The 23486-nt window shown below is 34.9% G+C and overlaps 1 protein-coding gene across 2 annotated transcripts in view; it reads right to left on the reverse strand.

The window, feature by feature from the left end:
• GBE1 (1,4-alpha-glucan branching enzyme 1) overlaps positions 1–23486 on the reverse strand; it is a 273138-nt gene that overhangs the window by 88510 nt on the left and 161142 nt on the right. For both annotated transcript variants that reach the window (XR_010139153.1, XM_054551665.2), the window contains exons 8-12: positions 21315–21430; positions 18455–18582; positions 13530–13628; positions 7544–7654; positions 4288–4459 (exon numbers count right to left, since the gene is read on the reverse strand). Coding sequence is in view for 1 of the 2 variants with exons in the window: in XM_054551665.2 (XP_054407640.2) it covers positions 4288–4459; positions 7544–7654; positions 13530–13628; positions 18455–18582; positions 21315–21430 (626 nt within the window). In the remaining variant the exon portion in view is untranslated. The remainder of the gene's footprint in view (positions 1–4287; positions 4460–7543; positions 7655–13529; positions 13629–18454; positions 18583–21314; positions 21431–23486) is intronic.

Raw genomic sequence — 23486 nt, forward strand, 5'->3', positions numbered from 1 at the left:
TGTCAACATCAGACAGATCAATGAGACAGAAAGTCAACAAGGATACCCAGGAATTGAACTCAGCTCTGCACCAAGCGGACCTAATAGACATCTACAGAACTCTCCACCCCAAATCAACAGAATATACATTTTTTTCAGCACCACACCACACTTGTTCCAAAATTGACCACATACTTGGAAGTAAAGCTCTCCTCAATAAATGTAAAAGAACAGAAATTATAACAAACTATCTCTCAGATCACAGTGCAATCAAGCTAGAACTCAGGATTAAGAATCTCACTCAAAACTGCTCAACTACATGGAAACTGAACAACCTGCTCCTGAATGACTACTGGGTACATAACGAAATGAAGGCAGAAATAAAGATGTTCTTTGAAACCAACGAGAACCAAGACACAACATACCAGAATCTCTGGGATGCATTCAAAGCAGTGTGTAGAGGGAAATTTATAGCACTAAATGCCCACAAGAGAAAGCAGGAAAGATCCAAAATTGACACCCTAACATCACAATTAAAAGAACTAGAAAAGCAAGAGCAAACACATTCAAAAGCTAGCAGAAGGCAAGAAATAACTAAAATCAGAGCAGAACTGAAGGAAATAGAGACACAAAAAACCCTTCAAAAAATTAATGAATCCAGGAGCTGGTTTTTTGAAAGGATCAACAAAATTGATAGACTGCTAGCAAGATTAATAAAGCAAAAAAGAGAGAAGAATCAAATAGATGCAATAAAAAATGATAAAGGGGATATCACCACCGATCCCACAGAAATACAAACTACTATCAGAGAATACTACAAACACCTCTACGCAAATAAACTAGAAAATCTAGAAGAAATGGATAAATTCCTCAACACATACACCCTCCCAAGACTAAACCAGGAAGAAGTTGAATCTCTGAATAGACCAATAACAGGAGCTGAAATTGTGGCAATAATCAATAGCTTACCAACCAAAAAAAGTCCAGGACCAGATGGGTTCACAGCCGAATTCTACCAGAGGTACAAGGAGGAACTGGTACCATTCCTTCTGAAACTATTCCAATCAATAGAAAAAGAGGGAATCCTCCCTAACTCATTTTATGAGGCCAGCATCATCCTGATACCAAAGCCTGGCAGAGACACAACAAAAAAAAGCAATTTTAGACCAATATCCTTGATGAACATTGATGCAAAAATCCTCAATAAAATACTGGCAAACAGAATCCAGCAGCACATCAAAAAGCTTATCCACCATGATCAAGTGGGCTTCATCCCTGGGATGCAAGGCTGGTTCAATATACGCAAATCAATAAATGTAATCCAGCATATAAACAGAACCAAAGACAAAAAACACATGATTATCTCAATAGATGCAGAAAAGGCCTTTGACAAAATTCAACAACCCTTCATGCTAAAAACTCTCAATAAATTAGGTATTGATGGGACGTATCTCAAAATTATAAGAGCTATCTATGACAAACCCACAGCCAATATCATACTGAATGGGCAAAAACTGGAAGCATTCCCTTTGAAAACTGGCACAAGACAGGGATGCCCTCTCTCACCACTTCTATTCAACATAGTGTTGGAAGTTCTGGCCAGGGCAATTAGGCAGGAGAAGGAAATAAAGGGTATTCAATTAGGAAAAGAGGAAGTCAAATTGTCCCTGTTTGCAGATGACATGATTGTATATCTAGAAAACCCCATTGTCTCAGCCCAAAATCTCCTTCAGCTGATAAGCAACTTCAGCAAAGTCTCAGGATACAAAATCAATGTACAAAAAGCACAAGCATTCTTATACATCAATAACAGACAAACAGAGAGCCAAATCATGAGTGAACTCCCATTCACAATTGTTTCAAAGAGAATAAAATACCTAGGAATCCAACTTACAAGGGATGTGAAGGACCTCTTCAAGGAGAACTACAAACCACTGCTCAAGGAAATAAAAGATACAAACAAATGGAAGAACATTCCATGCTCATGGGTAGGAAGAATCAATATCATGAAAATGGCCATCCTTCCCAAGGTAATTTACAGATTCAATGCCATCCCCATGAAGCTACCAATGACTTTCTTCACAGAATTGGAAAAAACTACTTTAAAGTTCACATGGAACCAAAAAAGAGCCCGCATTGCCAAGTCAATCCTAAGCCAAAAGAACAAAGCTGGAAGCATCACGCTACCTGACTTCAAACTATACTACAAGGCTACAGTAACCAAAACAGCATGGTACTGGTACCAAAACAGAGATATAGATCAATGGAACAGAACAGAGCCATCAGAAATAATGCCACATATCTACAGCGATCTGATCTTTGACAAACCTGAGAAAAACAAACAATGGGGAAAGGATTCCCTATTTAATAAATGGTGCTGGGAAAACTGGCTAGCCATATGTAGAAAGCTGAAACTGGATCCCTTCCTTACACCTTATACAAAAATCAATTCAAGATGCATTAAAGACTTAAATGTTAGACCTAAAACCATAAAAACCCTAGAAGAAAACCTAGGCATTACCATTCAGGACATAGGCATGGGCAAGGACTTCATGTCTAAAACACCAAAAGCAATGGCAACAAAAGCCAAAATTGACAAATGGGATCTAATTAAACTCAAGAGCTTCTGCACAGCAAAAGAAACTACCATCAGAGTGAACAGGCAACCTACAAAATGGGAGAAAATTTTCGCAACCTACTCTTCTGACAAAGGGCTAATATCCAGAATCTACAATGAACTCCAACAAATTTACAAGAAAAAAACAACCCCATCAAAAGTGGGTGAAGGACATGAACAGACACTTCTCAAAAGAAGACATTTATGCGGCCAAAAAACACATGAAAAAATGCTCACCATCACTGGCCATCAGAGAAATGCACATCAAAACCACAATGAGATACCATCTCACACCAGTTAGAATGGCAATCATTAAAAAGTCAGGAAACAGGTGCTGGAGAGGATGTGGAGAAATAGGAACACTTTTACACTGTTGGTGGGACTGTAAACTAGTTCAACCCTTGTGGAAGTCACTGTGGCGATTCCTCAGGGATCTAGAACTAGAAATTCCATTCGACCCAGCCATCCCATTACTGGGTATATATCCAAAGGACTATAAATCATGCTGCTATAAAGACACATGCACACGTATGTTTATTGTGGCATTAGTCACAATAGCAAAGACTTGGAACCAACCCAAATGTCCAACAATGATAGACTGGATTAAGAAAATGTGGCACATATACACCATGGAATACTATGCAGCCATAAAAAATGATGAGTTCATGTCCTTTGTAGGGACATGGATGAAATTGGAAATCATCATTCTCAGTAAACTATTGCAAGAACAAAAAACCAAACACCGCATATTCTCACTCATAGGTGGGAATTGAACAATGAGAACACATGGACACAGGAAGGGGAACATCACACTTCAGGGACTGTTGTGGGGTGGGGGGAGGGGGGAGGGATAGCACTGGGAGGTATACCTAATGCTAGATGACGAGTTAGTGGGTGCAGCGCACCAGCATGGCACATGTATACATATGTAACTTACTTGCACATTGCGCACATGTACTATAAAACCTAAAGTATAATAATAATAATAATAAAAATAAATAAATAAAATAAAATAAAATGTAATGAACTTGCCACAGAAATGTAAGTACTAGATCCAGTATCAGATCCTATACCTAACTACAAAATCTATGTTTTTCTAACTAAAAATGTTTTCCTATCTACATTTTAGTAACATAATTTTTTTGTTTTCTGAACGCTTCTTTACAGATCATAGTCCTCAATAAATAAATCTTTGCAAAAAAATAAATAAATAAATAAATTTCTTTTTGTCCATCACAATATCTCTGAACCTAAGTTTACACATTTATAACCCAAGTATACTGATATAAAATTATCTAAAAGAAGACCAATAATACCAGCTTGCCATGGTATAATATGATAATTATATCTTTCTTGGATTTAATGTGCAAATACTATAACAATAAAATTAACTCAGAATGATTAAGTTCAGAATCATAATTCTGGATGTTAAAAACAGGTAAGCCCACTTGACAGCAATATTCAATTAAATATCAGCTTTTAGACTATACTTTTGTATCATATATTAATATAACAATAACCTTATAGTGATTTAATTTTATTTTTGCAATTTACACGACAGTATATGAAATAAATAGTTGTAATTTTATATTCTAAATCTGAAAAGCCAAATCAAAATATTCTACATGATTTATGTCATTATAAGTTAACATTTTAAACACAAATTGGATATGTGCTTAACTCACACTTACCCATGAAATTGAGATAGCCTTCTCCACCAAGCCCATGCGTAATGAGTCGAATCATTTTATGAAGCTGTATTCCACGATCAATAACTGGAGTAAAAGGAGTCAGGACACTCATGTTTGTATACATTTCGGCATCCATCAACCAAAATGCCAGCGACTTATCCCCAACCAATGCCTACAGAAATAAAAGTAATGGAGATAAATGAAAAAAAGAAAGTGCTAAGTAGTTGTGATTTACAATAGAACAACACATGGTTACAAATGTTAGGAAACATCGTAGAAGAGTTGGGTAGATTAATATTAATTTCAGGTATTTTCCACTGGTGATTTTCTAGGCTCAAGGTAAGCTGGTAAAATATGTTAGACATCAACACATTTGTTTTCAGGACTGGACTGATTTTTATTTTTAAAATAGGTTGGTGAAAGATTCATGATAAGGTACCTAATATCTGTTATATGTGAGCTGACACCTCACATTTTCTGAAACATTTATTATAATATTGAGAATATTACATAGATTTTTAAAATAGATTGTATATAATGATTTTATTTGCTTTGAAAGAAGTTTCTGAAAAATCATTGATATACATAATATATATATTATTTTGCTCATATATATGAGTAATATATAATATTGTATGTGTATAAATATATCACAATAGTTCCTTCCTGCCCTCAGCAGAGAAAATAAGTTAAGAACTTTTATTTAAGTGTAAATTTGCTTTCTCATTGTATTTGCCATTTAATCTAAATTTAGTTTGTTTTACCTGAAAATATAATAATTATTAACTGAGGCACGTAACTCAGAAATGCCCTGAGTAACAGCAGAGAGACCTCCTAAAAATCTGAATTATTTACAGTTCAAAACATCTAATGCAGTGTTCATCATGGACAAAACAATAACATAGAGTAAAATGTATAATAGAAATTAACCCAGAATCTCAGTACCCTATTACAGTTCTTTTCATTTTCTAGAAAAAAATTTTGTTTACAATCTTTTCTATCTTTAACCTACTTTAATTAAAATGATTTTTCTTTAAAAATTGTTATACGATTTGTATCACTACTTCTTAAACAACTCACCTTCTCTCTACTTGTTTTGAATTATTTAATTATGTTTTTAGCTATAATTATTTATTTCTATAATCTCTGATTCTATTATAAAATTATTTTAATAACTTTTGATCAGGTTCATAGATAAAGCTTATTCTCATATCAAGTTGCCCTCTTATAAAATCCTGTTGAGATACTGGTGAAATTAAGTTTACAAATTTAATTGTTAAGGATTTATCTAAAATGTTTAAAATAACATCCACATTTTTACTATAAATTATATATGTTTATTTATTCATTTTTATGTATTCATATACATTTATATTTTTTATCAGGCTTAAGAATCAAAGTACATTTGCTTTTAGAGAGAACTAGGCAGCTTGCATTATTTCTGCTGTCCTGAGAATTCCTGAATATATAAGACAGGATTACCTGAATTTTTAAAGTACGAAAGAATTCTTGGTAAATCTGTTTCTTTACAGATTAGGTAGAAAGTTACATAAGAAATCTATCTGTTTCATCTTCCATTTGTTCATGCCACTTATTTGTTTACTCTTTCATTCATACAAAATAAACATATGCTGGGAATTCACTATGTGCTGCAACTTCAAAGAGTTTGCAATAGAAAGCTATAATTTATGCATATATTTTAATTTTCAAATTGTTATGTATTTGGTGAGAGTTTCCCCCTCCCCACCCCCACCACTTACCTATTAAACTAATATTATTCTTTTCTAGATTGGGTTCTTCTTTTTTAGATAAGTATTTATCTTATCTGCTCTATAGACAAAGATAATATAAATTTAAGTTGATAAGAAGGCACAGCCCCAATTTGGAAGATGCAAAACTTAACATGCGTTTACTTCAGAGGTCATCAAGTTTCTCTAAGGGTGGGCCACTTTCTCTGTCTCAACTACTCAAATGCATCATTTTGGCACAAAGGAGAATACGTAAACAAATGAGCGTGGCTCTGTTCCAAGTAACCTTATTTACAAAAACAGGCAGCAGGTAGGATTTGGCCCATGGTCTTGGTTAGCCAACCCCTGCTTTACTTACATTTTCTTAACAATTAGAGGAGACACCTGAAAAAATCATGTTTGCGTTAAATGGCCAATTTCTGCAAAAATGATAGAGAAACTTATTTAGTTTCAATTTTTTAATAAAGATACTTTAAGTAACTTCAAACATTTTATTGTCTACATTTTAATCTACGAAAAGTAAATTTTATGTTGATGTGTATGAGAATTAATATGAACTTAAATAAGTGGCCTTTTTTCTCCATTTTAAAAATATTTATTAAGTGATTACTAGGATCAGTCACAGTGCTAAAGGCTGGAAATAGAAAGACAATGAAAAAAAAATTCTGTCCCTAAAACATAATGGAAACCTGGAGGATGGGACAACTAATTTTTCCCTACATGACCCAAGGCAGGCTTCATATAGAATGCGACGTCAGAGCCAGGCAGTTAGGTCTGAGTAGGAACTTCCCAGATGCAGATGCGTGGGGAAAAGCACAAGATTGGAAAAAGCTGACCTATTTGGAATGGGTAGGGATGTCAAAGTATTGAAGAACAGGAGGCTGGGAGAGCTGGGCAGAGAATAATGCTGGAAACTTCGGCTTGAGCCAAAACAGGAGTGGCTTTGAATTACAGGCTTCGACCAGGGTACCTGGGTTGACAAGACGAGCTTTCCTCTTTAGAAAATACCTTAGGCTGTATTCGAGAAGACAGACTAAGGCTGCATGGAACAGGGGGCAGGGAGGTCAATTAGCAGGAGATTTCAGTGACTGAGGGGAAAAAATGAAGAATGCTTGTCAAAAGCATAAAAGAATACCTCTAGAAGGCAGCCTAAGACGGAAACTAAAATAACCCTAGTCCAGCACCAATTTGCTTCATTATGATAAGGGAAAACATATAATACTTGCAACTGCAATGTATAATCTAGTAATTATAGTTTGGCAGGACAAACATACTACTGCATTTTGAAACTGGAGTTTCTCCATCTACAAATTTAACATTTTTTCCAATATACGTAGTTGTATTGTAAAGATATATATTAATACACACACACACATACATACATACATTATAGTAACTACAGAGGTTTATATTTCGATATGTTTATATTTAAATATGTTATTAAGGAGAGGGAAGGAGGAAGAGAGAGAGAGAGAGAAATAAATGAATTTATGCACATATTCATTTACCTGATCATGGCTCTCTGCATAAGCAATGCACTTCTCAAGGTAGCGCCTGTTTGTGAGCGTGTATACTATATCGCCCATGTTCCAGTCTTCATCTTTAAACTCTTTAAGTAGCTAGACACAAGAGAGAAAAATAAGCTTCTGAGTAAAGCATTACTTTTCTTATTTTTAAATCACAATCTGAAGGTATGCATTATATCAGTGCAAACTATTTGGTATGCACATATTAGCCCACCCATCTAGCAAAGTTATCACTGTTTAAACTTTTACTGAAATCACAGCTTTTATACAGAATGTCCAAATGACAGTGGTGTAGAGTGTGTGTGTGTGTGTGTGTGTGTGTGTGTGTGGTGTTTGCTTTTGTGCAGACAGTTTAATCATTATATTTTAGGATCTTTGCAACTTTTTTTCTGTAATAACTGTCACCTCTTGATTAATGCCCACAGTAATGTTATTGCACGGCATGTCTTTCTATAACTTGTACATGGTAGAGATACACTTGTTACATTTATTTGTTTATATGAAAAAAATTAGTAAAAAAAGTGTTTTGCTTCATTTTTACAAAGTGATAAAACAACTGTTTCAAAATTTAAAGCTAATTATCATCAAATAATTACCCTCTTAACAGACCACACATTTTGTGTCTGCATTTCAATTTCTAGTCAGTCTTCAGTCTGGCTCTGTCCCTCTAACACTATACTTTTATGCAACTGAACTTGCTGAGGTTAAGCTTGTGGTGTGAGCTTTAGTAATTGCTCTCTCTTAAGTAGATTCTTGCTATACATATTGACACTGCTGATCCTATCTCCTGCGCCTGAACTTCTCCCTTTATTAGTCTACCACTGTGAAACTCTTGCTTTATATTGTTTTGTTTCTTCCCGCCACTCCCGACATACTATAAATTCTCTTCCTCTGTTTGTCCTATAAAGGCTGATGTTCCTCAGGATTATGTCCTAAATTTACTCTCCCTCTTTAATTCAACACACTGTCATACAATTATGGGAACATAAGCAGTTCTGATCATTGCAGTGCGAATCTTTGGGCACCAGAAGGCAGAACGTGGAAGGCAGAAGAGCAACCATCCGTAGATGTGTAGCCTAATCCACGAGAATCTTTCTAAAAAGCAGGCATGAGTGTCAAAATAAGAGAGAGATTTGAAGATGCTATACTGCTGCTTTGAAGATAGAGGAAGGAGCAATGAGCCAAGGAATATAGGCAGCTTTTAGAAGTGAGAAAAGGCAAGGAAATGGCTTCTCCCTTACAGCCTCCAGAAGAAATGCAGCCCCGTTTACACTTTGATTTTAGTCCCAGTAAAACCCATTTCATTTTTGTAACACATAGAACTGTTGTGAATTTGTGCTGTTTAAGCCACTAAGCTTGTGGTAAATTGGATATGGGAACAATAGAAAACTAATGTATAGACCTACACAAATGGGCCAGACTAATTTTTGATAAAAGGGCAACAGAAATTCAATGGAAGGTGGGCAGATGTTTTAACAAATGATGCTTAAAGAATTGGATACCCATGGGTAAAAAGAGAACGATAAAGAACCTTGAGCTAAGTCTTATATATTGCACAGAACTTAACTCAAAATGGATCATGGGCTTAAATATAAAAAACAAAAACTATAAAACATTTAGTAAAAACCATAAGAGAGTCAAAAATTTCTTAAACTTGATACCAAAAGAGAGACCTATACAAGGGAAAAAATGATAAACTAGCCTTCAACAAAATTCTTTAAAAATTGCTCTGTGAAAAGCCAATGTGAAGAGGATGAAAGAACAAGCGTCAGAGTAGGAGAAAAAAATTGTCAACCATATATCTGGCAAAGAAGTTGAATCTAAAATATATAAAGAACCCTCAAAACTCCACAGTAAATAAACAATGAAATCAGGAAATGGTTAAAAGACATGAACAGATACCTCACCAAAGAGGGTATGCAGGAGGCAAATAAGCACATGGTTGGTATCCAGCATCATAAACCATTCGAAAAATAATAAAACCACAATGAGATATAACTACACGCTGATTATAATAGCTAAAATAAAACATAGTGACACCACCAATGCTGGTGAGGATGTATAGAGGCAGGTCTCTCAAACATCACTAGTCAGAATGTAGAATGTTACAGCTACTTTGGAAAACAGTTTAGCAGTTTCTTAAAAGATTAAATAGGGAATTAGTATATGGTTCAGTAATTGCAGTGTTTGAGCATTTATCTCATAGTTATAAAAACTTATGTTGATAAAAAATGATAAAAAATGAGTACACACATGTATACAGTAACTTTATTCATAATAGCCATAACCTGGAAGCAACCTGGATGTTTTTCAATGGGTGAATGGTTAAACTGTGGTATACCCCTGCCTTGGAATCCTATTCAGTGCTGTTGAATGCAATGTTGATATATGCAACAAGAATGCTGGATGTAACAACATTGGAAGTTTTCTTGGATAAATCTCGAGAAAATTTTGCTAACTGAAAATGCCAATCCAGAAGGGTCACAAACTGCATGATTCCATTTATATAATATTTTTGAAATGACGAAATTATAGGAATGGAGATCTCATTAGTGGTTGCCAGGGGTTAAGGGGTTATTAGAAGCAGGCAAGATGAAAATAAGTAGGTGTCACTCTAAAGGTAACATGAAGGAATCTTGTGGCAATGAATGTGTTTTGCACCTTGAGTACATCAATGTAAGTATCTTGGTTAAAATATTGTTCTACACCTTTGCAAGAAGCTACTGTGTCTGGAATTTGTGGGTTCTTGGTCTCACTGACTTCAAGAATGAAGCCGCGGACCCTCACCCCCACGGTGAGTGTTACAGCTCTTAAGGTGGCGCGTCTGGAGTTTGTTCCTTCTGATGTTTGGATGTGTTCGGAGTTTCTTCCTTCTGCTGGGCTCGTGGTCTCGCTGGCTCAGGAGTGAAGCTGCAGAGCTTCGCGGTGAGTGTTACAGCTCTTAAGGCCGCGCGTCTGGAGTTGTTCGTTTCTCCCGGTGGGCTCGTGGTCTCGCTGGGTTCAGGAGTGAAGCTGCAGATCTTCGCGGTGAGTGTTACAGCCGATTGGTGTGTTTACAATCCCTGATCTAGATACAAAGACTCTCCACGTCCTCACCAGACTCAGGAGCCCAGCTGGCTTCACCCAGTGGATCCCGCACCGGGGCTGCAGGTGGAGCTGCCTGCCGGTCCCGCGCCCTGCGCCCGCACTCCTCAGCCCTTGCGTGGTCGATGGGACTGGGCGCGGTGGAGCAGGGGGCGGCGCTCATCGGGGAGGCTCGGGCCGCACAGGAGCGCACGGAGGGGGTGGGAGGCTCAGGCATGGCGGGCTGCAGTCCCGAGCCCTGCCCCGCGAGAAGGCAGCTAAGGCCCGGCGAGAAATCGAGCGCAGCACCGGTGGGCCGGCACTGCTGGGGGACCCAGTACACCCTCCGCAGCCGCTGGCCCGGGTGCTAAGCCCCTCATTGCCCGGGGCGGCGGGGCCGGCCGGCCGCTCGGAGTGCGGGGCCCGCCAAGCCCACGCCCACCCGGAACTCCAGCTGGCCCGGAAGTGCAGGGCGCAGCCCCGGTTCCCGCTCGCGCCTCTCCCTCCACACCTCCCCGCAAGCTGAGGGAGCCGGCTCCGGCCTTGGCCAGCCCAGGAAGGGGCTCCCACAGGGCAGCGGCGGGCTGAAGGGCTCCTCAAGTGCCGCCAAAGTGGGAGCCCAGGCAGAGGAGGCGCCGAGAGCGAGCGAGGGCTGTGAGGACTGCCAGCACGCTGTCACCGCTCAGTACCACTGGGGAAAACTGATGAATGAGCATACCAGATCTCACTGTATTATTTCTTACAACCGCATGTGAATCTACAATTATCCTAATATCTCAAAAATGTTTAATTAGAAAAACTATATTTATTAAAAATACTAGGTGCTCAATAAATATTTGGTGGAATTAACAGATCAATGAATGAGTTCATTAGACACATACATCACCTTAACACAAACACTTCAAAAATGATCAAATAAAATGGAAGGAAGTATAGTAAATTTGGCATAATTTAGATAGTCAAATATTTGGACAGTAATTGATTAAACTAAGAATGATATTCGAAACTAATGACTTTGAAATAATACAACTAGGAAATGATACATAATTTGCTTTTGAACAACAAAAACATGAATAAAATCTAGCATTCTAATCTAACTCATACTGTATGGGTAGACAACATCGCAGGCCATATACATTCTGAGTACAGTTGTCGTCTGATTTAATAACTCTTGTGTGTTTGATTCACATGTAAGGAGAATGGGAGCCACTTATTGAATTGTTTTTAAATGCACCGGTTACAAAAGTAGAGGAAAATCACTGTGTCTAAGGGTTTTATTGTAATACTATTTTAACTTTAGTTTTATTAACTAAGGGGGGACCCAGTTTGGTGATACAATAAGAATTTTAAATAATTACATAAAATAGAAGATGATAACTGCTTTCAGAGAATTTACAATCTAAAACAGGATGGTCATATCCCAAATTTAGGATAAAATATTTTTCTATTTGATAACTATGATTATTATAGTTATCATGTATAATAAGTAAGTATGATACATTGCCTAATGCATTACCTTCATCATACAAAGTAATAAAATGTTTATTAGGTTAAATTTCAATTTTTTAAGCTACCATGAATACTCAGAAAGAAAATACCTCACTTTGTGCTGTTACTGACTGAAAAATAATTCTAGGTTGACGTACACCTTAAAAGATTATTGAATGTGAACAAAGAATGATTAAGGCTTTTAGCAAAAGGTTAAAAAGTAAGATTTGTCACTTGTGAGGAAAAAAAGTCTACATGAAAAAACTAGAAACAGTAAGAGATGGGGCTGATAAGGAACCTTATACCTAGGTGAGAAAATTGAAAACCACAGCATTTTTTTTTTAAAGTAACAAATACAAGCTACCTTCCCATGTATTAAAGGAGAATACTCCTTTGTTTGTTTGTATGTTTTCTAAGTAAAAACCTTTATAAAATAGTTGCTTTTTGACCTGATAATGTTTAAGGAATCATTATAAATGTAGGAGCATAAGTTATGATGGTCGAAATTTAATGTCACAGCTATGCATTGCACAAATTGCCCGGGGGGACAGGAAAGACAGCTAAGAAATGATTATAGTAACCACTTCCTTAAGAGTAGGCTCTACAGTTTTTCTACCAAAAATTAAGCCCTTCTACAACTGTGGTCTCATGGCACCAGTTCATGTCTGAAATAAAGGGCTCATCAGAAAGCTATGATTATTTGTATACATATCTGACTCCTTATATATATATATATTCAGCCCATGAATGTCGACATGGCTGCTAAGAAATGTTCTATATCAAACCTAAGTCTACATAATGACATTAGTCCTTTAGGCAAACATTAAATGAAAAAAAACAAAAACAAAAAAAAACCAAACTACTTGAACTGTCATTAAATTTAATAAAATTTTATTGATAAATGATGTGCAAAGTACCATGTATAGTTATTCATTCCTAGTGTCTGACAAATGGTAAGGACTTTTTAATGTTGAATAAAGGAATGGATGAATCCAATCCAAATTTGTTGAGGAAAAACCATACTATTAAGCAAGTACTGGGAATTAAGGAGTAACTTTTATATTAATGCATGATCTGTAGGCATAAATGAATGCTTTAATGAAGTCTAATGTGTATTAAATATAGAGCACTGAAGTTTCATATAATTGCATTGATAATGCAAAATTCCATTTATACAGCTAACATTATATTAATCATATTTTCCCTTTGCCCGAATACGTATAAATACTTTAAACCAGAACTTTTAATATTTTGAGAAGCACCTCATTAAAAAGCATAAGAATCGACAGACTAATGAAAGAATTTAATACTTCAATTATAATATCTGTAACTAATGATCACAACCAAGAAATAAATTAAAGATAAATGAAGCAACACAGTATTCACAGAAACAAAAAATATTTACATGGACTCTTACCTGAATCCACTTATCTGGAATTGCCATGGCTAGTCGATAGTCGAAACCGCCCCCTCCCTGGGAAATTGGAGAGCACAGAGCTGGCATTCCTGATACATCCTACAACAAAGAATATCGGTTCATAATGATCAAACTTTTAGTAAATATTCTGACCGTAAAGCCCAGGTCAATAAATGAAAACAATAATAGGGGCATATATTTTTGGGCTGCTTTGGTAACATAAAAGTTGATGAAATTGTGATAGCATATCTCATTTCCCAGAAAGATTTTTGCTTAATATTTTCACTCCAGGCAAACTTTGAGCTCATGAAGCTATTTATTTCTTTTCTTCAGTATCGCCTAGAGAACACAAAATAGTAAAACTATTATTGCTAAAACATAGTTTCTTATTTTTGAACTACTGTAAAACATTTTTTATTAGTTTTGTTGCTTTCACCAAGCACAACAATACATGTGGCATAAATCTGTTATAGTTGTTCTTTCTGTATGTAGCCCTGATAGGGAGTGTATTTTTGTGAACACTAGCTTTTGATGAAATGGAATGTAGAGTTAGTACATTAACAGTGAAACAGTACAATAGCTTTTACTAGAGTAGGTTACACTTAGAAGAGGTCTTTGAGATTAGGTAGGGATTTTCATTTAGCAGACATAGAAACAGAGGCTTATTGAGGTGAAGGGATCTCTCAAGATAGAGAATTTTTTTTTTTTTTTTTTGACACAGAGTTTCACTCTTGTTGCCCAGGCTGGTTTACAGTGGCATGATATCAGCTCACTGCAACCTCTGCCTCCCAGGTTCAAGCAATTCTCCTGCCTCGGCCTACCGAATAGCTGGGATTACAGATGCCCACCACCATTCTTAGCTAATATTTTTTATATTTTTGATAGAGATGGGCTTTCATCATGTTAGCCAGGCTGGTCTCGAACTCCTGACCGTTCCAAGACAGGAGTTCAAACTCCCGTCTCGGCCTCCCAAAGTGCTGTGACAACAGGCACGAGCCACCACACCCAGTCGAGAGAGAGGATTCAGATATTCAGCTTTTTGACAGGGGGTCCTTTCTACTCTAGACAATTAGTATCCAATAATTAATCAAATAAATAAAATTAATTTAAAAATGGGTTTCAAAGATTGGTACAGGGACCCAGATGTAACAAAAGATATTATTAAGACAACTTTAGGAAAATATGCGCTAAGTATTATCAATTCTAATTCCACAATATCTTTCAAATAAGTTACTTTCCTTTGCTCCATTACCACAGCCACAATCTTATTTAGTCTTCATTACTGCTTGCCTAGACCATATCCAAATGGCATTCCCCATCTCTACCTTCTCTTTGTACTAACTGCTGTCAAATTCATATCTTATGAGACAGTCCGCTCCTATTGCTGACCTTCAATGGATTTCAATAGCCAACAATAGAAAATTCAAATTCCTTAGCTTAAGATTCAATTCAACAATTACACACTAAGCATTTACTATATGATTTACTATCCAATTAGCTACTCCCCTACTCCCTGTTACAGTGTAAGACCCATGAGGGCAAGAGTTTATAGTTGTTGTTCACCGATATACCCTAAGAATCTAGAATAGTTTAATAATACTTGGCACAAGCACTTTATTCAGTAAGTACCTGTTGATGAATAGTGAGGTGCCCTGAGGGATTAAAAGATAAGACATAATATCTGACTTTCCAAGATTAATAAACTAGGACCTAAATACACACAAACATACTTATAATTATGAAATGACCATGTGATGTAGTTGTGATCATTAACTAAAGTGCACAGAAAGTGAAATGGAAAGACATCTTTCCACCATTATTTCCTACTATTTCATTTTAATTACTAAGTACTTCGACCACTTTGAAATATTCCCCTTTGCATGTACTTGTTACAAGCTTTTCTACATCTGTCAATGCCCAAAGTTTTCCCTAGATTATGATCCTTACTTCCTATAAAAGACTATCACATACCATAAGCTCTCTGAGACTCAGGTCAAATGCTTCTTCTTTTTTTTTTCTTATGGAAGGAAGGTATAAGTAAATATACTATATGGTAGAATACATCCATAAGAAAATAAAATGTTTGCCAGTAATCTTATTTCTGCATAGTTGTTCATGGTTTATAAAGTAGAAAAAAGATCAGTAGAAAATAAGCCATTTCAATCATTCTATTTATCAAAATATAAGTTACATTTCCACAGACAGGATTGGATAAATATGTATTAAATATCAGGCACCATATTAGGAACTAGAATTACAGACACAATGCCCTCTGAAAAGAGTTTCGAAAGACCAAACTGTCAAGAATGACTGGTGATGGGCTGGTATTAAAGATCAAGATACATTTTCTCAAGAAAATATTAAGGCATGTTCTGTATCCAGTCTCAATGTTGTTTTAGGAAATAGAATCTGCTAAGAAAAACATATGGTAATCATGAAACCCAATCATCCCATAGACAGATTTTTTTGGATAAACATAGAATTCAATCCTTTTGAAAAGCTTGAAACCTATATTTGTCCCTCAAGCTTCTCAAAAAAAAGTATCAAAGAACTGAAGCTCACCAAATCACGGCATGCAATGAGATGCCAGACCAGTCATTCCTCATGATTGTTTCCTTACCCTTCTCTAGTTCTGTTTTCTTACACATTGTTACATTTATTTCTTACTATATAAACCTCTAATTTTAGTTAGTCAGAGAGATGGATTTGAGACTGATCAAAGCCTTCTTCTATGGCAATAATCATTGTCTCAGTGATTGGCTTTCTGTGCAGCAAGCAGCAGGACCTAGACTGAACCCCTGGTGATTCGGTAACAATCATATAGTCTTGACTCCTAAATCTGATTTCTAGAAAGCTGCCTCATTAATGCATATGAGTTGTTTCGGCCCTCCTTTTGAAGGTGGAAAGTTAGTGACTGTTCTTTTAAAATTTTTAAGAAAAAAAAAGGTAAATCATAAAGGTCATCAAAATAAACATACTCTAAATATAAAACAATTGATGCCTATTCATATGGCATATGAAAATGATTCTGTGTTTGGGATGAAATTAAAATAGTTCTAATTTTTTACTATCTAAAGAGCACTTATAACCACTCCAGAGGGAAAGATATATCAACCAAAAATGTTTTAATTAATATAGCAAATATAATAATGTAAAATGGTAGATACATTTGAGCAAAATAAGGTTTCAATTTTTGTAATTGTCATTATAAATAAATTCATATTTCTACTAAAGGAATTTAAATAAAATCACATTGCTTATTCATTCAAATACATTCCTTTTCTTAAAAAAATAAAGTTCATGGAGATCAATTCTACATTTGGAAGAGACTCCCGCTAGACAGAAAAGTGATGTATTGAAATTGAAGTAGTTTTCAATTTAAGTAGAATACATTGAAGGCACATCTTGTTTTTTAAAAAAATCTAAAACCAAGTAATATAAAGCAGGCTAAAGTCTCAAAGTTTCATTGGTAGAAACACTGATAATCAGACCAGAGCTCCCTAGATGATGAAACTATTTTACTTGAAATGAATGGAAAGATCAATGTAACAATTTTAACTTTCATGTATTAAATCATTGCTTCTTTTTCTTCAGTACCCACTTTTGATTTGTGCTGTCATTAATTGTTGGTAGTAATTTGTCATTTGTAATATCTCTGCTTTGGACTGCCATAAATATCATTGACAAAATAATTAATTTTTTGATGTTTGACAAATAAAATACAAATATACAGAAGACAAAAGTTTAAAATACACTCTGATGTTAAAGATATTCAGCACAAAAAATATTAGCACAAGTATTAGTAAGATGTGCTATGATCAAATGTAGGTAGGTCATGACTGTGAAATAATACTGGGTGTCTAAATTGTATGATAGGTTGCTGTTTGTTTTTTAATTGTACATAAGAACCAATTTCAGGAAAGGCTACTGTCTATTCCCAGAAAATACTTAGAAAGTAAAATGCCTGAAGGGAATAAAACTATTCTCCTCTATCCAAACAATGAAATCATACCATTTGTAAAACTGGAGATTTCTGATTTTGAGAAATGGTGGATATAAAAACAGTCTATACAAAAAAATAAATACTACAGGAAGGAGACTATTCCATTTCATGCCAATAAACTAAACACCAACAATGTAAAAACACACCTTAATTCTAATTCTTTTTAACAGTAGTCTTACTATTTTTACATGTCAACCACTATACTTTGTATAGAACAGTTTTAACATGCTAAATTCAATTTTAATAATAATTCCTAGTTAGAGAACGTAGAAAACCAGAGGGATTTTAGCACTAAATCTAAATTAGCATAAACATTTAACAAACTTCTTAATTTATCACATTTATCACCAAGAGGGGAATTGTCAATTATGCATATATGGAATTATATCATTACAGTGCAGCTTTGGGACAGTTAATCATGAACCTTCAAGAATCATGAATAACTAGTGAACATTTGGCAATCTGAGAGCAATAACATAAACAAGAAAGGTAATCACATCAGAACAAGAAAGGCTTCACAGAAGCTTGCAGGCAGCGATCCATCCTATCTCTAATGACTGAGCCAAAAAAGAAAAAAAAATAATAAATGGACAGACACACATTAATATTCAATTCTTTTCTCTGCTGAAGGTCTCATAGCGAAGGGCCTGTCCACTGATTAGGACATTTAACTCTCCAACCACTGGCATTTTCTTTTTTAACAATAGAATGGTGACAAGTAATTAGTACACATTATCTTCGAATAGGGAAACAGTGAATTCTAAATAACGTGCCACCCATACAAGATAGCTGCACTATACTCAGGGTAGAATTTCATTTACGCAATCATTGACAACATGAGATTGATTAATCAAATACTGTATGCGGACAAAATGCTCTCTATTAAAGGGGGTCAGAAGGTAAGACTTCACTATGGCTTTACCTCAGCTATTGTTATAGAATCTGGACACAGCGTGTGAACCAAATGATTTGCCAACATGAGGTAAGTCAAGGCATCTTCATCTACTTGTAGTCCGAAATATTCACTGTAATCACCTGAGAAACCTTGACCTTAGAAAAAGAAAATCAATATGGATATATTATGTTAACAAGCAAGTCTTAACTCTGCACAAATACATCCACCAATTAGTTTGTTTATATGAATTTTGTTATTGTAGCAGTTTAATGATAACATAAGCATCAGCAAATATACTGACTTAGAAAAGTACTACATGTCAACATTCAGAGTTGAGACAATTCTGCAAATCAATTTTGTTTGACAAATGCACACACATGAGAAAAACAAAGCACTTTAAAGATTTAATTTAATTTTAGCTAAATTATATGGCAAAAAAGTGAAATCATACTAAAGGGAATTCTAAATATCAAATAATTGTCAATACATTTTCTGTCACATTAAGATCTTAATGTTAGTTCGTATTAGATCCCTTTGAGGTAAGGAAAAGAAAATAGGAAAACCATCATAAAATTGAGACATAATATTTATATATTATTTCAAACATGCACTTCAATTTATGCAATATGGAGTTCCCTATGATAAAGAGATTATATGTTCTCAAACTTCCTCCTACCTCCTCTTCTCCCACATCCTAACTTTGGTTGGTTATAGTATATTTCACTTACTTGGGTTATACCATTTACTTTCTATTCTTTCAGTAATTTACTCTTATTGTTATAATCAAATCAAATTTGTGCTCAATATCAGCCTTTTACCGTTTCTCTACATCTAAGTTCTATTGATTTTTTTTTCTCAGTTTGCCGGAATCTATCACTGAGGGATATTTTCAAGTATAATTATGGAAGTCTTATTCTTCAAGTTCTTTCATGTTTGTATTTCAGCAGCAATATAACTACCAAGTTTCTCATTTTTGTTTGATGCTGTCATTCTTTAATTTTAAAATATTTAATTGACAAATAAAAATTGTATATATTCAAGGTTTCCAAGGTACTGATTTGATATTGGTATACATTGTGTACTGATTACTATACTCAAATTGACACATCCGTCACCACCCATAGTTACCACGTGTGTGTGTGTGTGTGTGTGTGTGTGTGTGTGTGTTAAGGATACTTAAAGTTGGCTCTCATCAAATACCAAGTAATATTATTAACTATAGTTACATCAGATTCCGCCTAGCTTATGCACCTTAAAATGAAAGTGTGCCCTTTGACCAACATCTCTCCATTTCCTCCACTCCTCAGCCCCTGGCAACCATCATCCAACTAGCAAATGTTTGAGTCACACTTTGTAAGAATTTGGCAGACATTGCTTCTGTAAATAGAATACTATGAGTCCGACCATTTTTTTTTCATGCATGCAAGTAAATTGCAGGTAAATTCATGACTTCCTGATGAATTTCTCTTTATTACTGAGTTTATAAATCAAATACTGTGTCTTGATATTAACTGCCTTATCTCAACTTTTCTGGTATTCTATTTGACCTTCTGCTGTGCAGTTTCAGGGATTTTGTTTGTTGCTTTCTCTGTCATTCCAAGGGAGAAAAAAATGTTAAATAACTCAATGTTTTTCTTTAACCATTTCTTGGATTCTGTATCTATAAAAAACACATCCCATATCCATAAACTTTGGTTCATTTCTCTAATACCACGAATCCCTGGAATATACTCCTCTCTCAGTGAGGTAGTTTCTGCAGGGGCACGTAGGTGTTTAAATCTAGGAAAAGATTTTTCTTAACTTTTGCCATGCTTGCCTTTGCATACCATAAGTCAGCTTCCCCGAAACTGGAAAATGGATATCAATAAAATCTGCTGTGTTTTACAGATTCAACTTCTTTCCTAGGAACATTTCAAGTGGGCAGCATCATGAGTAAGATCAAGCAGTAGCACATTTTGAATGTTTAGCTTCTTTCCTTGGCAGTCACTTTTCAAGATTTACAGGCACGTTTTTCACGCCCTTTGTTTTTTTTTTCTGTTTATTGCTAGTGAATATTTAGCCATTAAAAAATACTAATAATTGGCCGGGTGTGGTGGCTCACTCCTGCAATCCCAGCACTTTTGGAGGCCAAGGCTGGCGGATCACCCGAGACCAGGAGTTTGAGACCAACCTAGCCAACATGGTAAAACCCCGTTTCTACTAAAAAAATACAAAAATTAGCCGGGTGTGATGACACCTGTAATCCCAGCTACTCGGGAGGCTGAGGCAGGAGAATTGCTTGAACCCGAGAGATGGAGTTTGCAGTGATCTGAGTTCACACCACTGTACTCCAGCCTGGGCAACAGAACAAGACTGTCTCAAGAATAATAGTAATAATAATAATAATTGTTTCCATGTCATCTGTTGAGGGATTAGTATTCTGTGATACTACTTCTTTGTACAACTTTTAAACTGAGAGTCTGATAAATATTTAATTTCAAATTAATTTATAATTTAATTTTAACCAGGTAAATCTACAATTAAAATACTTATTTTATTCAATGTGTAATATGTAAAAACCTATGCCTTCACAACTGTTCTCATTATTTTTTATTTTCATTGGAAGTGCTGTAGTGTTCACATCCTAAGGGTGTTATAATAAATGGTTTCCTCAAAAAAATTTTAAGCTACACACGAATGATAGCATACTCAGTAGATATATTTCAAAGGAAATGATTACCTTTTGTTTACTTATAAAATGTACTGATAATCTACCTCTTGCCAAAATGGGATAATAAATTACTGCAGAGAGAGCATATGTAATGGAACTAACAAAAATCAAGACACCAGTAATGGCTATTGCAGCTTCTGCAATTAACCCCAAACCTGATTATATCAGGTTACCTACCTACTCCATGGTGATGATAAAGCATGGATGTAACACCATCAAAACGAAATCCATCAAAGCGATATTCTTCCAACCACCATCTTATGTTTGACAGAAGGAATCGTAAAACTTCCCAGCTAAAATATAAGAGAAATACATATTTAAGCAAAATGTAAAGAGCATTTTCCTTAACTGTTATGTTTGCTATTAACTAAAATTATAGGGCTCTATCTCAAGAATCATAATGTTCAAGAAACATAACATATATAAAAGTCACAAAACTAACAAGAATCTCAGTCGGTTGATGAAACTCATTCTAAAAGGAAAAATTATTAATTTTTATAGTCCACAAAGTCACTTAATATCTAAGAAAATTTAGGGAAAACATTTTTTAACATGAACTCCAAAACCAGAGACCCTGTCTTATTCAATGCTGTGTTCTCAGCAACCGGAAAAATGATTACTACATAGTAGTGTTCAAAAAAACCAAAGGAATAAAATCTATTACCAGTCCCTGAATTTTTAAAAAGGCTTTTCATGTAATATAACCATAATTATGTGATTTTTCTCCTTTCAGAAAAAGCATTTTCATTATCAGTAGAAAAAGTACTTTCACTGACTTTTTGCTTAAAATATTTCCTCATGCTACAATTTCAAACAGATATCATTCAGAATAAAAAGTAAAAGATAAAAACAGAAAATCAACCACATGATAAGCAATATTACATTGACTAGACTGTTGTTTCGTGGAGGTAAACAAAAGAAAACCTAGTTACCAAAAACCACATGTGTAATAAAGTACAAAGTTTTACGAGTTTAAGAGTCCTGCATCCATAAAAAGAGAAGGGAAACAAAGAAACTGTATAGCTCAATTAAAAACACCACACGAAACAAGTCTATTTTTGACAACTGAAAATAAGGCATCATCAATTAGTATTTTCTTTAGTCATATAGTTATGGTTGAGTTCTCTATCTTATTTTAACTGTGGTGTTAAGACTTTAATACCTCATTTAGTTTAATGACAAAGCTCCATAACAGTGTACACAAATCTTTACCCCAGTTGAAATTTATGTATTTTTAAAACCTTCCATATATTAAAGAACAATCTGACATAAATGAAGATTAAGTCATCAAAATTAACTTCAGAATTGTAAATCCAAACTTTGGGGAAAGATGAGTGTTGTTAGTAATTAACTGTTTTAAATAAGCTACTTTGAGTTTTGAAAACTTACTAAGTTAAAAAAAAAAACAAAAAGAAAAGAAATCCAAGAAATCTAATAGATATAAAAGGGAGACAGGAGGTTCAAGATTTTAAGGTTAAGCAACCTTGAAGATAGTATTTGCTTATGGTTCTATAATTGCACATTCATACGGTTTAAGGGTGAAATCCTGTTTAACAGAAGAAATGAACAGAAACAAGGAGATATACTAGAACTGTATAAAATCAAAATCACTCTATTTTGCATAGGACTTTTCATTACCATATTGTTTATAGTTTTCTTATAATTAGTAAATTTTATTTTTCAGAGTTTTAGATTCACAGCAAAATTGAAAGGAAGATGAAGAGAGTTCCCTGTCCCCAAGCATATATCTATATTTTGTAACAAGTTTGCTATACGAGAATTTAGAAAGAAGACTTGAATAAAGTTGCATACAAATAATCGTTTGAAAATAATTTTTTGAAAAGAATATACTCTTCTAAGTAAAGGGAAAGATAAGTGAATTATATTGCAATTCAGTGAAACACAGAAGAGGGAAAGGACGTGAATTTGATCACTGAATAGAAAGAATTGTCCAGTGTCACAGCAGGTTTCATCAAAGTCAAAGGTAATGAAAGTCCTGTTGATTCCTTTTACTGCAATATTTAATCTATTCTACTCTTGACCAAAACAGGAAATAAACTGTGTCTAAAAATATTAAAATAAAAAGACACATTTGGGAATAACTATGTTAGTAGACAGATTCTTGGCATGTATGAACAACAAAAAAATTCCTGTGATAATCAGAAAAGAAACAATAGTGACGATGGAGCACCTAATTAAAAAGTTCTCATGGGTTAAAAACTGCATGCTATTCTTCAGATCTCTGAAATACTCTTACACATTGTCTGAAAATCATAAACAGTCTTTTAAAAACCACTACGAGATTAAAGTGATAAATCAAATTTCTAGTGCTTTTAATTTCTTTTATAT

Source organism: Pongo abelii, chromosome 2 (genome assembly GCF_028885655.2).
Source record: "Pongo abelii isolate AG06213 chromosome 2, NHGRI_mPonAbe1-v2.0_pri, whole genome shotgun sequence".
In the NCBI taxonomy this organism is placed as follows: Eukaryota; Metazoa; Chordata; class Mammalia; order Primates; family Hominidae; genus Pongo; species Pongo abelii.